This window comes from Perca fluviatilis, chromosome 6 (genome assembly GCF_010015445.1).
Source record: "Perca fluviatilis chromosome 6, GENO_Pfluv_1.0, whole genome shotgun sequence".
NCBI classification, from domain to species: domain Eukaryota; kingdom Metazoa; phylum Chordata; class Actinopteri; order Perciformes; family Percidae; genus Perca; species Perca fluviatilis.
This window is the reverse complement of record NC_053117.1, coordinates 37,432,111-37,445,827: the sequence shown is the minus strand read 5'-3', so window position 1 is coordinate 37,445,827 and position 13,717 is coordinate 37,432,111. Positions and strand designations below refer to the sequence as shown.

General features: G+C 40.3%; 2 protein-coding genes across 2 annotated transcripts; one reads left to right on the top strand and one right to left on the bottom strand.

Moving 5' to 3' along the window:
* Positions 1 to 1,486: 1,486 nt before the first annotated feature.
* Positions 1,487 to 7,946, bottom strand: nfu1 (NFU1 iron-sulfur cluster scaffold homolog (S. cerevisiae)). The gene is made up of 8 exons (XM_039802300.1): positions 7,820 to 7,946; positions 6,033 to 6,133; positions 5,798 to 5,933; positions 4,789 to 4,855; positions 4,586 to 4,703; positions 4,420 to 4,483; positions 4,165 to 4,339; positions 1,487 to 1,642 (listed from the first exon to the last, which is right to left on the bottom strand). Exons 1-8 carry the CDS (start codon positions 7,876 to 7,878, stop codon positions 1,604 to 1,606), a joined length of 759 nt encoding a protein of 252 aa, XP_039658234.1. The 5' UTR covers positions 7,879 to 7,946; the 3' UTR covers positions 1,487 to 1,603.
* A 7-nt stretch (positions 7,947 to 7,953) lies between these two features.
* On the top strand, positions 7,954 to 13,714 carry c6h9orf78 (chromosome 6 C9orf78 homolog). Its single transcript, XM_039802299.1, has 9 exons — positions 7,954 to 8,130; positions 8,619 to 8,678; positions 8,800 to 8,851; positions 8,958 to 9,028; positions 9,163 to 9,246; positions 10,081 to 10,278; positions 11,112 to 11,248; positions 11,351 to 11,455; positions 12,949 to 13,714. The coding sequence occupies exons 1-9, from the start codon at positions 8,054 to 8,056 to the stop codon at positions 13,044 to 13,046; spliced, it is 882 nt and encodes a 293-aa protein (XP_039658233.1). The 5' UTR covers positions 7,954 to 8,053; the 3' UTR covers positions 13,047 to 13,714.
* Positions 13,715 to 13,717: the final 3 nt, after the last annotated feature.

The window sequence follows — 13,717 nt, the reverse complement described above, 5'->3', positions numbered from 1 at the left end:
ACAGTTGAGCCTATCTTTCAGTTTTGGAGCGATAGGTATGAGACACGAGGTAATTCTTTAAAACTTTACCCTAGAACATGCCTGTCTGAAAAGAGAGAATTTTTTCACACTCTACACGCGGTAAAATCACAGAGCGAGCTTCCAGAAGAAGTTTTGCGTTGCCCCTAATTCTTTTAAGAACAGGTTGGGTGCATTTTGCCTGTCAAAAGGTATAATGTATAATTATAAAGCTTGTCAGTAATTTATGTAACTTATTTATGAATTGTTAGAAAACTTGTTTTATGAAAATAAGATGATAAAATGTGAATATATTTAGTATTTGTTTTTGTGTTGCTAGAGTCTGGAATAGAGGATTTTATATCCTGTACCAGAATTTTGCTATAAATTTATCAAGAAAGTCTCTGAAATGTATAAAAATCACAACTCTTTATCTTGTACTTAAATTATATTTTCTGTTGATTTTATCGCTCTACTCTATTGTATAAATACTAGGTCAAAAGCAATCTCTACAATGTATGCAATACTGCGGGAGAATACCAAATCCATTTTGTTTTAATAAAATCCAATACATGTAATCAAAGTTAAAGCTTTTAGAAAACATGTTATGTGTGTGATCCATTAACAGTCTATGGTATCATCATTGGATATAAACACCCGTTTGTGTCATCAAACCCTGAGAAATATAAGGTTCCATAACCTAAATTACACCTGTGTCAGTAATCTCTCTAAAATTGCTTAACTTGGGTGCCTGGGAAGCTCACCTGGTAGAGCGTGCGCCCACATACAGCGGCCGCTGGTTCGACTCAGACCTGCGGCCCTTTGCTGCATGTCATTCCCTTCTCTCTCGCCTTTCATGTCTTCAGCTGTCCAATTAAAAAAAGGCCTAAAATGCCCAAAGAATAAAAATAAAATTTGCTTAACTAGTCTGAAAAACAGCCCTAAGTATTACATGTGTCACGACAAGCAACAAATGCAGTTCTTTGTAGTTTCTAAGTATATTCTAATCTATATATATATATATATATATATATATATATATATATATATATATATATATATATATATATATATATATATATATATATATATATAATATTTATAATGTATAGAGAGAGAATAAAATAAAGATACCTGTTATCTTGTACTTTTGCACTGGCAGACATTAAAAAAGCATAAATGTAATATTAAGCACATAAACTATTCACTCCACACATACACAACAAAATACAATTAGATTAGGAGGCACAACAGTTATGAAATATTTCAACAAACTTTATTTATGTACATACAGTATTGTATTTAAAGCCTTTTTGAGGCTTTTTTGGACTAGTTAGCGATTCAAAAGGTGTAACAATGTGAAATAGTAAATACAATTTCTTTCAGCTCAACAGTCATCAGTTCCTATGATTGGGCTCTTCTGTCCCACCTTTTATTTTATATCACTGTTCAGAAAAATAACCACCAAAATCAATAATGAATGATGATGATGAGTTCCCTCACACAGCTATGATATACACATTCTCATTTTATTGCAACTATGGCTTGCATTAACGGAGGCGGTCTGGGGGGAGGGAGGAATGTGTAAATGTGCCTTCAGTGGAGTTTAAACTTGAGCAGCCTCCTCCTCATCCTCATCCTTCACCTGTGGAAGAAATAAGTTCAGTTAACACCTTCAAGTAACACTTTTCCCACCGCATATTTTCTTCTATGTATTTCTGAAGAGTTTGGTTACCCTACAACTTTGTGTGTTAATTGTAGCTGGTAATTATGAGTAATGGCATGCAATAATATAAAGTAATCCGATAATAGAAAGATATTTAAATATACAGTAGCTGCGTTCCGTTCCACGGTGTACATAAAAAGTACTTCCTACTCCCTGCTGTGAATAAATGCGATTCAAATAATTTACAGGGTGTACGGTGTCAGACTAAAGGCGCAGATGCACTTGCTTTTAACTACGCGTTCGTGTATGTAAGATGGCTGCCACGCGTATCCTGCGTTCCTTTGGAGCGTAGGTTGTGCACGTCTTCAGAAATTAACGCTACGATGCAAATCAGCACATGAACGTGGGGCCAGTATATAATCTGACAGGAATGATCAGCAGCTGTTCCATACTCCAGCCAAGCGATATCAGAGAATGTCTAATAAGGGGAGAGCTTACACTCTCGGGAAAACTTATGGCTTCTAAACTGGTTGCAGTTCCACGCTGGTTCCATATGAGGGCGCTCCCGGGCAAGTGCAGAATGAATGGAGGTCTATGGAGCTATACCCCTCAAAATCCACTTTTCTCAGGATATCATTTTTTGTCTAGTAATTTGAATGTTGCATTCGAAAGGGGAGGCAAAGAAAATACACACTGCTGGGTGTTAGATTTTTTTGAAGTCGCTTTTTTTGTTCTAAAAAGCCTTTTAAAAAGTCAATGAGGTCCTACACATCGTACAGCCGGAGATACTGCTTTACGGCAAGCTCTGAGTCACTTCCTTTGTTCTCTCGAGGCATCGACAACACAGCTGACAGGTTCTCCCCATCAATACACGTGCTAGAAAGAGGTTTTGTTTGCTAATGATTTAAAGACCACGCCGAAATATTCACATCCACACACTTCGGATGCCATCAAGTGGGATCTCTGGTTGTAATCAGTCCTTCACTGACCAATCAGCATTCATTAGCAGAATGCTAGCGTGTTATGGGCAACAACGACTGTACCTGTAAGAAATCAAAAGGACATAAGTACTCGTTCATTCAACTTTCAACCTATAATCCATGTTGAACTTGCAAAAAATACAATCAAATCTGAGATTTCTCAACGACAATCAGGCGAAAGAGACAAATTTAGCCGTCTAGCTCCATAGCCTCCCATTCATTTTGCACTGGACCGCGATCACCCCCAGTGGAACTCTGGTGGAACTGCAACCAAATTCAGTACAATGGGGCTTAATAGGGAGTGAACAGGCTCTCCGTAGACGGGCTCTGGGATCTGCCCCCTGGTGGATATACGTTTAATCCTCCAGGTACACGCAAAGTACGCAGGCAAGTATGTGAACTATGCCGTTCGCGTCGCTGCCGCTTGTCTACATGTACGCAAAGCTAGTATATCTGGGCCTTAAAGATGCAGTAGGTAAGTCTTATAAAACTAACTTTCTGTCACATTTGCTGAAACTGACCCCATGTTCCACTACATGAATTATGTAAAAAAAATAAAAATAAATCCAGCTCCTCTGGCACCTCCTACAGCCTGTAGTGCCATTGGCAAAAATCCACCGCTCCCGGTCGATTTTCTCCAATCAAGGCCATGGGGGGGTGGTCTACCTGCCTGTCAATCACTGCTCAGGCACACGCATATATAGCGTTCTCCCCTCGCCCCTCCCCGCGCACGAGCTGCAGAAAAGTTTTCCAAAACTCCGTGAATAATGGAGTGGCTTTTCAGAGGTGGCGTGGCTGCAGGATTTTAAAGATCTGAAGAACGATGCAGATGTAGCCACATTTCCTCTCAACAGGTAACATAATTACCATGAATGATTTATCTTTCACTTGGTTATTAGTAGTCAAAAGTCCACAAAGCTACGTTGGTGAGGATGATAGTAACGTTAGCACAGTGGTCGGTCTGATGTGATGCTGAAATGGCTAACGGTAGCCTGCTAGTTAGCATCGTTTTACTGTTGGTGAGTAAAGTTAACATTGTGTTAGTGTTTAGTTATTGAAAATGTTGTCTGTCTGACATGCCGGCAGTTCTGTCAAACTCCGTTGTGTGGGAGGGGCTTAGGAGACGGTTTGGGCTGCAGCAGAAAGGGGGGAGGGACTGAGAAGTTGTCGATGTTCAAATTTGTTTGCAAAGTCCTGGATCTTCACAATCTTACCTACAGCAGCTTTAATAGGTAATCTTGCTTGTGAACTTTTGGCAAAGTGATGAACCGTTGCTTAGATCACAGTTCCCTTTGAACTGAGCATGTTTGCTCCCTACGGTTTTGGAGTTATACTTAACATGGCTGAATACCCTGTGGCAGTCCACTTCGCAGGGAACTACAAGGCGATCAAAATGCACCCAGTGCTTAAACAACTTACAAAAATGACAACATAAAACATCTGTTTGTATTTTTTAAGTATTGGCCCCTCTAAAAATGTATGCAGCATGTCTGCAACATATCCTCTGGCAGGAGAACAGACCTGCTCCACTGATTCAACTTCTGGGACGTAAAACTGCAGCATGTTTTGGATTCCACTCTTCAAAGTAACAATGGAACTGGGACAACTGGTGCAGGAGCCCTGCAGCTTCAGTTTAACGACGCCGTCAACAAAGCCCCTGTATACAACGTCGCCTCCATCCTCCTGCACTGTTGGCCTGGGGGGAGAAGAGCATCAACACGTGTGGAGAAAGGACAGAAAGCCATGGTACCAGAGTGCATCTTCACAAACAGCTACCTTATTCGGGTATCCAGCAGTTCTTTGATCATTGCGACTACTTCATCATCATCATCCGATGGGGCTGAAAAGACACATGGAGATTCCTTAGCGTTCACAAACACTTTGCCCCAAGTTCCTAAGTCTATTTCAACGTTTTGCGAGCACAACTGGTGGAAATCCGTACCTGTATCTGCACTAGGTGTGCTGTCCTCATTGACCACAGGAAGTCCAGAAGTGAAAAAGTCCATAATGGCAGCAAAAACATCGGGCTTGATTACTCTCCATTCCATATTGCTATCAGGCTAAACAGAGACAAAAAGAAAAACAAGCTAGTCCAAGCAATGCCATTACGATGTGCTACACTATGAGGTTCATATAAAATGTTACCCTGGTTATGGTGATGAAGTCGGGGCCCAGGAAGACACTCTTGACTCCCTCAATCCTAAACAGCTGTCTGAAGACAACACAGAACTTTACTGAGGTTTTGTTACATTTGGGACGAATTACAGTATGTCTGTTTACAACTGGTAACAATGAATGATTTAAAGCACAATTAAATTTAAAAGCTCAAACAAGCAGCATCAGTAACGGAATCTAAACAGTTCATTTTTATTTTAACACATTTATAGGAATTGGACTGGACAGATAAGCTTTTGAGGACAGTGTCTGCAGACTCAAGGACAACCTGAGGAGCACACAGAAGTCTTATTGCCATTTTGTATTTTGGGAATACAGATGCTGCTTTGCTTCTCGTGCAACTGCTACCGCAGTTGACATCTTCACAGGTTACTTACCAAACACAAGTGAGATTAAAAGTAAATAAGGGATGCATTCCTTTTGGGTGTGAAATGCTGGAACACAGCCAACATCAATATTATGATATTACAATATTATTTACTAATAATACTAACAACTTCCCTGACGCTATCAAAAAAGTATTTGGATCATTTAAACCGGTTCTTTTCTTGCCAAGCCGTATCGAAATTCCCGCTGTTAAATCAATGTTTCACTCTCTCCATTCAGTAACCTTGTATTTAAAGGTGCTCTAACATTTGTTGTCACATACAGCAAACATCTCCTCACTGTCCGCTAGCTGCCTGTCCCCTGAACACACTGTAAAAAAAACGGTCTCTGTAGACAGCCCAGGCTCCACAAACGGCAACAAAAACAAACTGCGCCAACCTGCACCACCAAACATAACAAACAAAAGATTTTGGGGGTGAGGATTGGGGGATGTGGGGGGGGGGAGGTTAGTGCGCAGAAGGGAGGGGGAGGGGACAGGATGAGGAGGAGGGAGGGGCGAGCTAGCCTCCGTTTTGTTTGACAATACTTCGAACGTCAACAAGAAGTGACATCACCCAACATCGCTTAGAGCACCTTTAAGAAGTCAATATACCTGGCTAAGGGTGAGCAGTGTGCGTCACGAGGGCTGGCAAACTCCATAGTCCCTGATTCAAGAACTGTACAACCGGGCAGAAACTTTAGGCTGTTTGGATTCGGTGTGTCCTGCGTCTGCACAAACATGGTCCTGCCTGGAAGGAGACAAAACACAAAGAACAAGAATGTAACATCGGTCATGATGTAGTGTTTTTCAAGTTAAGACAGCCACAAGGTTCTGCAGGAATACAAACCAGGAATAACCCAATGGGGGTTTTGTGGCCATCTGTTTGGGACCGCGGTGTTCTGTGAAGGCCAGTGAAATCGGGCGCTCTGACATCCACTGACTGCAAGACTGAGACAACACAAGAGAGAGATTCAAAAGGTTACTACAGCGAAAATCACACTTCATTAACAAGTCTATGCTGCTTTTGTGCAAAGTGACAATACACTACTAGGTTTTTAAGATTATTTTTGGGGCATTTTAGGCCTTTATTTTCATAGGACAGATGAAGACATGAAAGGGGAGAGAGAGGGGGAATGACATGCAGCAAAGGGCCACAGGGCGGAGTCGAACCCGCAGCCGCTGAGTCGAGCAGTAAACCTCTATATATGGGCGCCTGCTCTACCAGGTGAGCTACCCAGGCGCCCAATATATCTTTTAGGCCCAGATATACTAGCTTTGCGTACATGTAGACAAGCGGCAGCGACGCGAACGGCATAGTTCACATACTTGACTGCTTTTTTTTTTTAAATCGTCATTGCGATATCACTTGACGCAATAAACACATCGTGAAAAGCTGCGACATATCACGAAAGACACTCAAGAGATTTTTTTGTGTGTAAGTTTGAATAAAATATCAGTAGAAAACTGCACATTAAAATGTTACTGTCATTCATTTTTAGTGGTGCCTTTTGTCTTTAGATCAATATTCAATAAAAGAATGTTGGAAATGATTTCCTTACATTTGTTTTAGAAATTTGTTGTATGTTAGCAGAACACTGAGGGTAGCAGAGAGGCAGAACGGAGTACATTGTAATATCCGTTTATTTATCGCAAATAATATCGTTATCGCGATATTCAACAACAATATCGAATATTGCATATTTTCCCCTTATTGTCCAGCACTATACAACACTTAATTCCTTTGTAGTAGGAGTAATCCAAACGGTTAGGGCAATAAGTAACACTAGCCCTGCAATGGCTCATGCAGCAGATATTATGTTCTTTAGTCATCATTTGTCTCGTCCCTGCTAAGGAGAATGCACATTTCATGTCTGTATTTGACCTAATTATATTTATATAGCTTTGATTTTATTCTATAGCACCTTTATCTAGCAAAATACAGCCTGATTATTAGTCGACTAACTGCCGACTAATCGATTACTCGGCTCATTGCCAACTATTTTGATAGTAATTTTTCAAATGTCTCTCAAATATGGAGGTTTCCTGCTCTTCTCTGTTTAACGTCATATTAAACAGAATATCTTTGTGTTTTGGACTGACAAAACTAGGACATTTAAAGACGTCACCTTGGACTTTGAGAAACTGGGATGGACATTTTTCACTACTCTCTAAATTTACTAAATGACTATTAATCGAGAAAATAATCGGCAGATTAATCGATAATGAAATGAATCATTAGTTGCAGCCCTACTTGCTATTAACGAACAGTCCCTGTGTAAGTGAACAGACTTTTAGCAGAAATAACACGTACTGAAAAGGCCACACAACTACATTTTGACTTCGTGTAGGATACCTAATGTTGTCGGACTTGTGAAGAAGTATGAAATTAATGAGTCATTTTAGCTGAACAGTACTTTGAAAACGGACTCTAAAGTAACGTTAAACAATAAAAGACACGTTAATCATGCTGCTCTGACAATAATCCTTCTGCGTCACTTTGCAGCTTAGCTAGTAACGCTAACTCGCTAATAGTTAACGTCAGACGACCTCTGGTAACTGAGAGGTCGATGCATTTGTACAAGCATTAACAAAAGCAGAAGGAGACGGCATCGAACTCGCAACTGACAAACTTACGGACGCGAAAGCCTTGCTGAAATACCCAGCAACCTGCCGACCTGCATGTAAGTCGCCATGTTTGTTATGGTTAACTAAAAAAAACCCGAATAAATCGGAAATGGTCGCTCTATTTGCGGAAGTGACGTAATATTATTGTACGTTTGCTAAAGTTTACCCATCAGAATCCAACCGTCTGCTATCGTCAAGCGCAATTTTGCGAAATCTCAGAAATAATATTAAACCGCATTAAAAATGCCGTGTGGCAAAAACTTTAGGCGGAGAAGGGACTCGTCGGACGTGGAGGAGGACGAGACAACTAATGAAGTCAGGTAAAGTACTTTATTGAGACTACAACATGAACAACAATACTTAGCTACATTTAACGTGATGTTAGCTAGCTAACGTTAACGTAGCGTTAGCCAACTGGCCATCAGATAAAAATATACTGTCTATGATTAAAAACAAGTAAAAAACGATAATTTAATAAAATACAGCATGTGTTTGGTTTTAGTTGTATTGTCTTTCGTAACTAATGTCATTTAACGACGTTGAAGTTAACTTCCGTGAAAATGCCCAAAGGTACATTTCATTGTTGTTTTTTCACAGCAAGACCACATTGGACCAGGTCTATATATATATATATATATATATATATATAGATATAGATATAAAAACACTAACGTTATAAGTTAGAGAGTCTAAAGATTCTTTAAAACAGTTTCAGATGTGTTAAAGTTTAAATCTATTTGTTGAAAAATGCAATAAAAGGGGATTTAACAGATTTGTTACGTAATTTATGTGTTTATTTCTATTCTAGATCCAAGCTGTCAGAGGCCAAAGAGCTTCAGAGTTTGCGGAAACGACAGACCGGAGTCAGGTAACGTGAACGCAACAGTTGTGTTGCTGTTTCTCAAACTATGAACACGTTTGAAAAGGCGGCGTCTAATGACGTATAATAAAACATATGAGATCATATATTCATATTTCCTTTTGTTTAGTGTGACCGCCCTGTTGGTCGGGGAGAAACAGCCACACGACGCTGAAGCTGATGCAAGTGACCTTTTTTTTTTTTTATTTGTTTGGATTAACCAGAATGTGTGTGTTTTAATTGTCTACTTGTTAACTACATCGTTACTAAACTAAACATTTCTCACAGAATGACCCGTTCAAACTGAAGACTGGAGGAGTTGTAGACATGAAGAAAATCAAAGACAGGAATAGGGACATGTAAGGAAATCTGTGACTGTTTCAATCATTTCGACACAGTGTAGTTAACATATTGTGTATGTTTTTACAAAATGGAAAATGTGTGTCATTGTTACATATGACACTGATTTGACTCGAGATGACTTTTGTTCCAGGGGCAGAGCAGAAGAGGAGACAGACCTGAACCTGGGCACCTCCTTTTCCGCTGAAACTAACAGAAGAGACGAGGATGCGGACATGTACGGAGGCTTTTTTTCCCCCACTTGTGACATACACACACATACAGACACAACCTCGCTCTCCTTGGTATTCAGAAAGTCGTGACTTAAGTCCAGGGCGCACACACTGGTCAGATTACAGTTAGGGGGAACGGATTCATCCCGATCGCCACCTAGGGCTGCTCGATTATGGGGGAAAAAATCATATCAAAATTATTTTGGTCAATATTGAAAGCACGATTTTGGAACACAATTACTCATTGACTTTTAGAAAGATGTTGCATTTATTAAACAAGAAAATACAGAAAAAAACAGTTAAACAGGTAAAACACCCTGAACTGTGAAATATCCCTTCATACTTTCCCCGTTGAACTTTTTGAATTCCCCTTAAAAGAAATGATTTAAAAAATGTTACAATAGTATTAAATAATAAACACAAACTGTCGTAGTGCACTTTCACAGTCTTTTGAGAACAAGTCATAAATAAAACGCCAATAAAAGAAAAACAAAATAATGGTTGTTCCCGATTAAATTGTTTTTGTGATCGTTAGAAGCCAAAATCTAAGTGTGATTAATTCCACAGCCCTAACACCTCAACCAGAGTTCATATTACTTCAGTTCATACTAGAGGACATTTACATTTTAGACAGCAACATCAACAACATATTTATTTGGATTGGTTGGTATTTTAGTTTGAAAGATTAACGAATTGAATGAAATCTAAAATCACATCAAATACAGACATCCCAAACATTTAGGACACCATCCGGATGGATTGGATACTCGCACACAGTTGCTTCATAGAAACATTTTAAAACCCTTGATACCTTTTTTTTAATAAATCTACCCCCACAGGATGAAATATATCGAGACGGAGCTGAAAAAGAAGAAGGGCTTGGTGGAAGCGGAGGAACAGAAAGTGAAGGTGAAGAACGCCGAGGACCACCTGTACGAGCTGCCTGAGAGCATCCGAGTCAACTCTGCCAAGAAGACGGAGGAGATGTTGTCCAATCAGATGCTCAGCGGGATCCCTGAAGTCGATCTCGGCATTGAGTACGTATAGAAGAGTCTCAACACTACCCTTTAGATTAACTGTTTTAGAGTCTTCATGAGTTGTCTTTAAGGCTACATCAACATTGCTAGGTTAGGTCCGCCCCCCCGACTCATTTCCTGGTTCTCCTTCTCCATAAACAACATAAACTCAAGGAGAGGGTTAACTTTTCCTGCTCCAGATTTCTCACCTTGGTCAGAAAGAACAGGGGAGACACTTTGTTTCTCTCACTAGGACTCTAGAGTCAGTAGTCGCTCCGAAGCTAAACGCTGTCACTCTCTCACTTCTCCCTCGCTCTATCACCCACTCCTCACACACACACGTGCCGGCTCGACGCACACACCTCTGCACAAGTCTAAACTTCAGGCCACTTACGTGGCTATGGCGAAAGCTCTGCGTGGAGCCTCCGCAGGACTGTAAAACAGGCTTACGTCTCAGAGAAGGAGATGCAATGACCCAATCAGGCTGTGGAATGTTGGCATCAGGTTGTATAAATAGGTATTAAAAGGAAAGAGTAGAATAAAGAAGAAATACCTGAAAAAGTAAAGGTCTCTGTTTGCGGCCACTGAGACTGCAACACAAACCCTGCAGATTCCAAACCAAAACGGGGTCAGAAGTGTTTTCAAATGTCTCCGTTTTAGGAGCTCTATAACGCCAGAGCGGTGTGAATGCGAGGTGTAAACGCAGCCAAAAATATTGGTTTCTAAACCAAAACGTTGCAATGTAAATGTAGCCTTAATATGCTAGAAAGACATTCTGAGACAGGTCAGCGACCGGCTGACAGAAAGGACACAGCTGTGTTACTGATGGCCTGTATCTGTGCTATCTCTCCCAGTGCAAAGATAAAGAACATTATCCAGACAGAGGATGCAAAAGCCAGACTTCTGGCGGAACAAAGGAACAAGAAAAAAGACAACGGCACATCTTTTGTTCCCACAAACATCGCCGTCAACTACGTTCAACACAACCGCTGTGAGTGCTGTCGATCTGTAAACACCGGGGGCTCAAATAGTGAGAGGACACCCGATAGGTAATGAGTGGTCGGTTAAATAATATGTCATTGTCTTTTCTCAGTCTATCACGAGGATGTGAACGCACCACAGAGGCACCAGAGACACAGAGAGGAGCCCAAAGCGAGGCCGCTGCGCGTGGGAGACACCGAGAAACCAGGTCCAGAGGGTAAGAGGTTTAAAAAAAAAACTAGAAAATATTCACATTTAAGAAGCTGGAATCAGTGAGAGATGCCTCAAACCGATTATCAAAATATTCTGCGATTAATTTAATAGTTGACTAATCGATGAATCTTTCCTGCTCTACACTGTAGGGGTGTGACTCTTCACTGGTCTCACGATTCAATTTGATTACCATTATCCTGTCAACGATTCGAACGGATTCAATATCACGATGCATCACCTCCTCAATATTATTATATACTGCTACACATGGTTTTCATCGACAAATTCAAGCAGTCAGATATATATGAACTCCCCTTTTTATTGTATCTGCTCTTAAGTCTGAACACAGCAGACAAAAGGCAGAAACAAAATAAAGCAGCGAGCGGAAAATCAACAAGTAACATCAGTAGCCAATAACCGATTATGGTCTGTCACTGCATGGATGCAGAATCGCCCAGGTCCGCATTGCGATGCAATGATTAATTTCAACGCCCCTACTACACGGTTCCTTTGTGTATCGCAGCTCAGTGCCACTAGACTGCAGACTAGGGCTGTTGGAACAAATAGTCGAATATAATTCAAATAGTAAAAAAAAATCAATACTATTCGAATGTGACTTTTTTTGTTGTCTAACGTTAGCTAATCTCCCTCTTCTCGCCTTGGCCTACCCGCATGTGTCATGTCTTATGAACAATAACTTAGCAGGAGTGTGAAACACAAGGCATTGTGAGGTCTAAGCTAACGTTACGTACCGAGTAACATTAGTACAACATTGTGGAACTAACGTTACGTAACGAGTAATGTTATTACAAAATTACGGAGCTAACGTTACGTACAGAGTAACATTAGTACAACATTATGGAGCTAACGTTACGTACAGAGTAATGTTAGTACAACATTACGGAGCTAACGTTACGTACCGAGTAACATTAGTACAACATTATGGAGCTAACGTTACGTACAGAGTAATGTTAGTACGACATTATGGAGCTAACGTTACGAACCGAGTAACATTAGTACAACATTAAGGAGCTAACGTTACGTACCGAGTAACATTAGTACAACATTACGGAGCTAACGTTACATACTGAGTAACATTAGTACAACATTACGGAGCTAACGTTACGTACCGAGTAACATTAGTACAACATTATGGAGCTAACGTTACGTACAGAGTACAAGGGGGAGTGACCGGCTGCGGCTGGAAATCGTAAGGACGGGAAATAGTTTTAACGTGACTTTAAAATCGACATCCACCGAGCCAGAGTGCTTATGTTATATTCAAATGGTGTTATAGAGGAAGATTGACAGCTCTACTGCAATAATCAGTGTAAGCTCAATTAAAAAAAGGGGCATGTACTATTTGTACTACTTTCTATAAACTGTCTGGCAGGAGTGACTTAATTTGGAACATTGTTTATACAAATAGTAGAATAGTTGCTCACCACTCTTCTGAAACCTGCAATCTGATTGATTCCTTCTTGTGTTACTCCACAGTTCCAGAACCGCCCAACTACCGCAAACGTCCCAACAACGAAAAGGCCACAGACGACTACCATTACGAGAAGTTCAAGAAGATGAATCGACGTTACTGAGAAGCTGGATGATGTCGTTTTCCCCCCTCCCCCCAAAGTTACCTATTAGTGGTTCTCAAAGTGGGAATTATTTTTCACTCAAAATCCATCCATAAGTAACACGACGACAGGATGTATGGCTATTTGGATCATGGCTTTCATACTTGGTGTAATAAAACATCTAAACGTAGAGATTCAGCTACAGGACCCTGGGACAAAATCTTATTAAAAGGTGTACATGTTCTAATTTATGTCAGCTTAGGGATCCTTTTTTGTGATACTTACTTTTTTTGATAGCTTAGGGATCCTTGATGTAAAGTTTGGGAACCTATTGACTTAACTTGATATCATCTTAATAAAGATTGAGGCCTCCAGATGAACCGTAAAGATAATTTGCAGCGCGGTTTTCTCGAACGTCATCTGTTAATCAGGAGTCTACAGCCAGTGCAGTAGTCGGTCAAAAGGCTCCTTGTGGATGTCTGTGTACAGTGTTTGCTTTGTGATATGTTAAAGTATCATTCCATGTCATTGATGAAATGGCTGAGGATTGTCAGACATAAGAAATGTTAAATGGAGTGCTATTCCTGCTCCGTATTGTGAGAGATTTGCTTTTTAGTACACTTAAATGTTGACTTTTAGTTGTAGAATTGTGTATTTAGGGCTTTTTAATAGATAAAAAAAAAACAACAACA

Excerpts from the sequence above, each read along its gene's own strand:
- c6h9orf78 (XM_039802299.1), top strand. The coding sequence starts at position 8,054 with ATGCCGTGTGGCAAAAACTTTAGGCGGAGAAGGGACTCGTCGGACGTG. Across the intron at positions 8,679-8,799 it reads AAACGACAGACCGGAGTCAG|TGTGACCGCCCTGTTGGTCG; the intron begins GTAACGTGAACG and ends CCTTTTGTTTAG. Across the intron at positions 10,279-11,111 it reads GAAGTCGATCTCGGCATTGA|TGCAAAGATAAAGAACATTA; the intron begins GTACGTATAGAA and ends TATCTCTCCCAG.
- nfu1 (XM_039802300.1), bottom strand. The coding sequence starts at position 7,878 with ATGGCGACTTACATGCAGGTCGGCAGGTTGCTGGGTATTTCAGCAAGG. Across the intron at positions 6,134-7,819 it reads TCAGCAAGGCTTTCGCGTCC|TCTTGCAGTCAGTGGATGTC; the intron begins GTAAGTTTGTCA and ends GTGTTGTCTCAG. Across the intron at positions 4,704-4,788 it reads ACTTCATCACCATAACCAGG|CCTGATAGCAATATGGAATG; the intron begins GTAACATTTTAT and ends GTCTCTGTTTAG.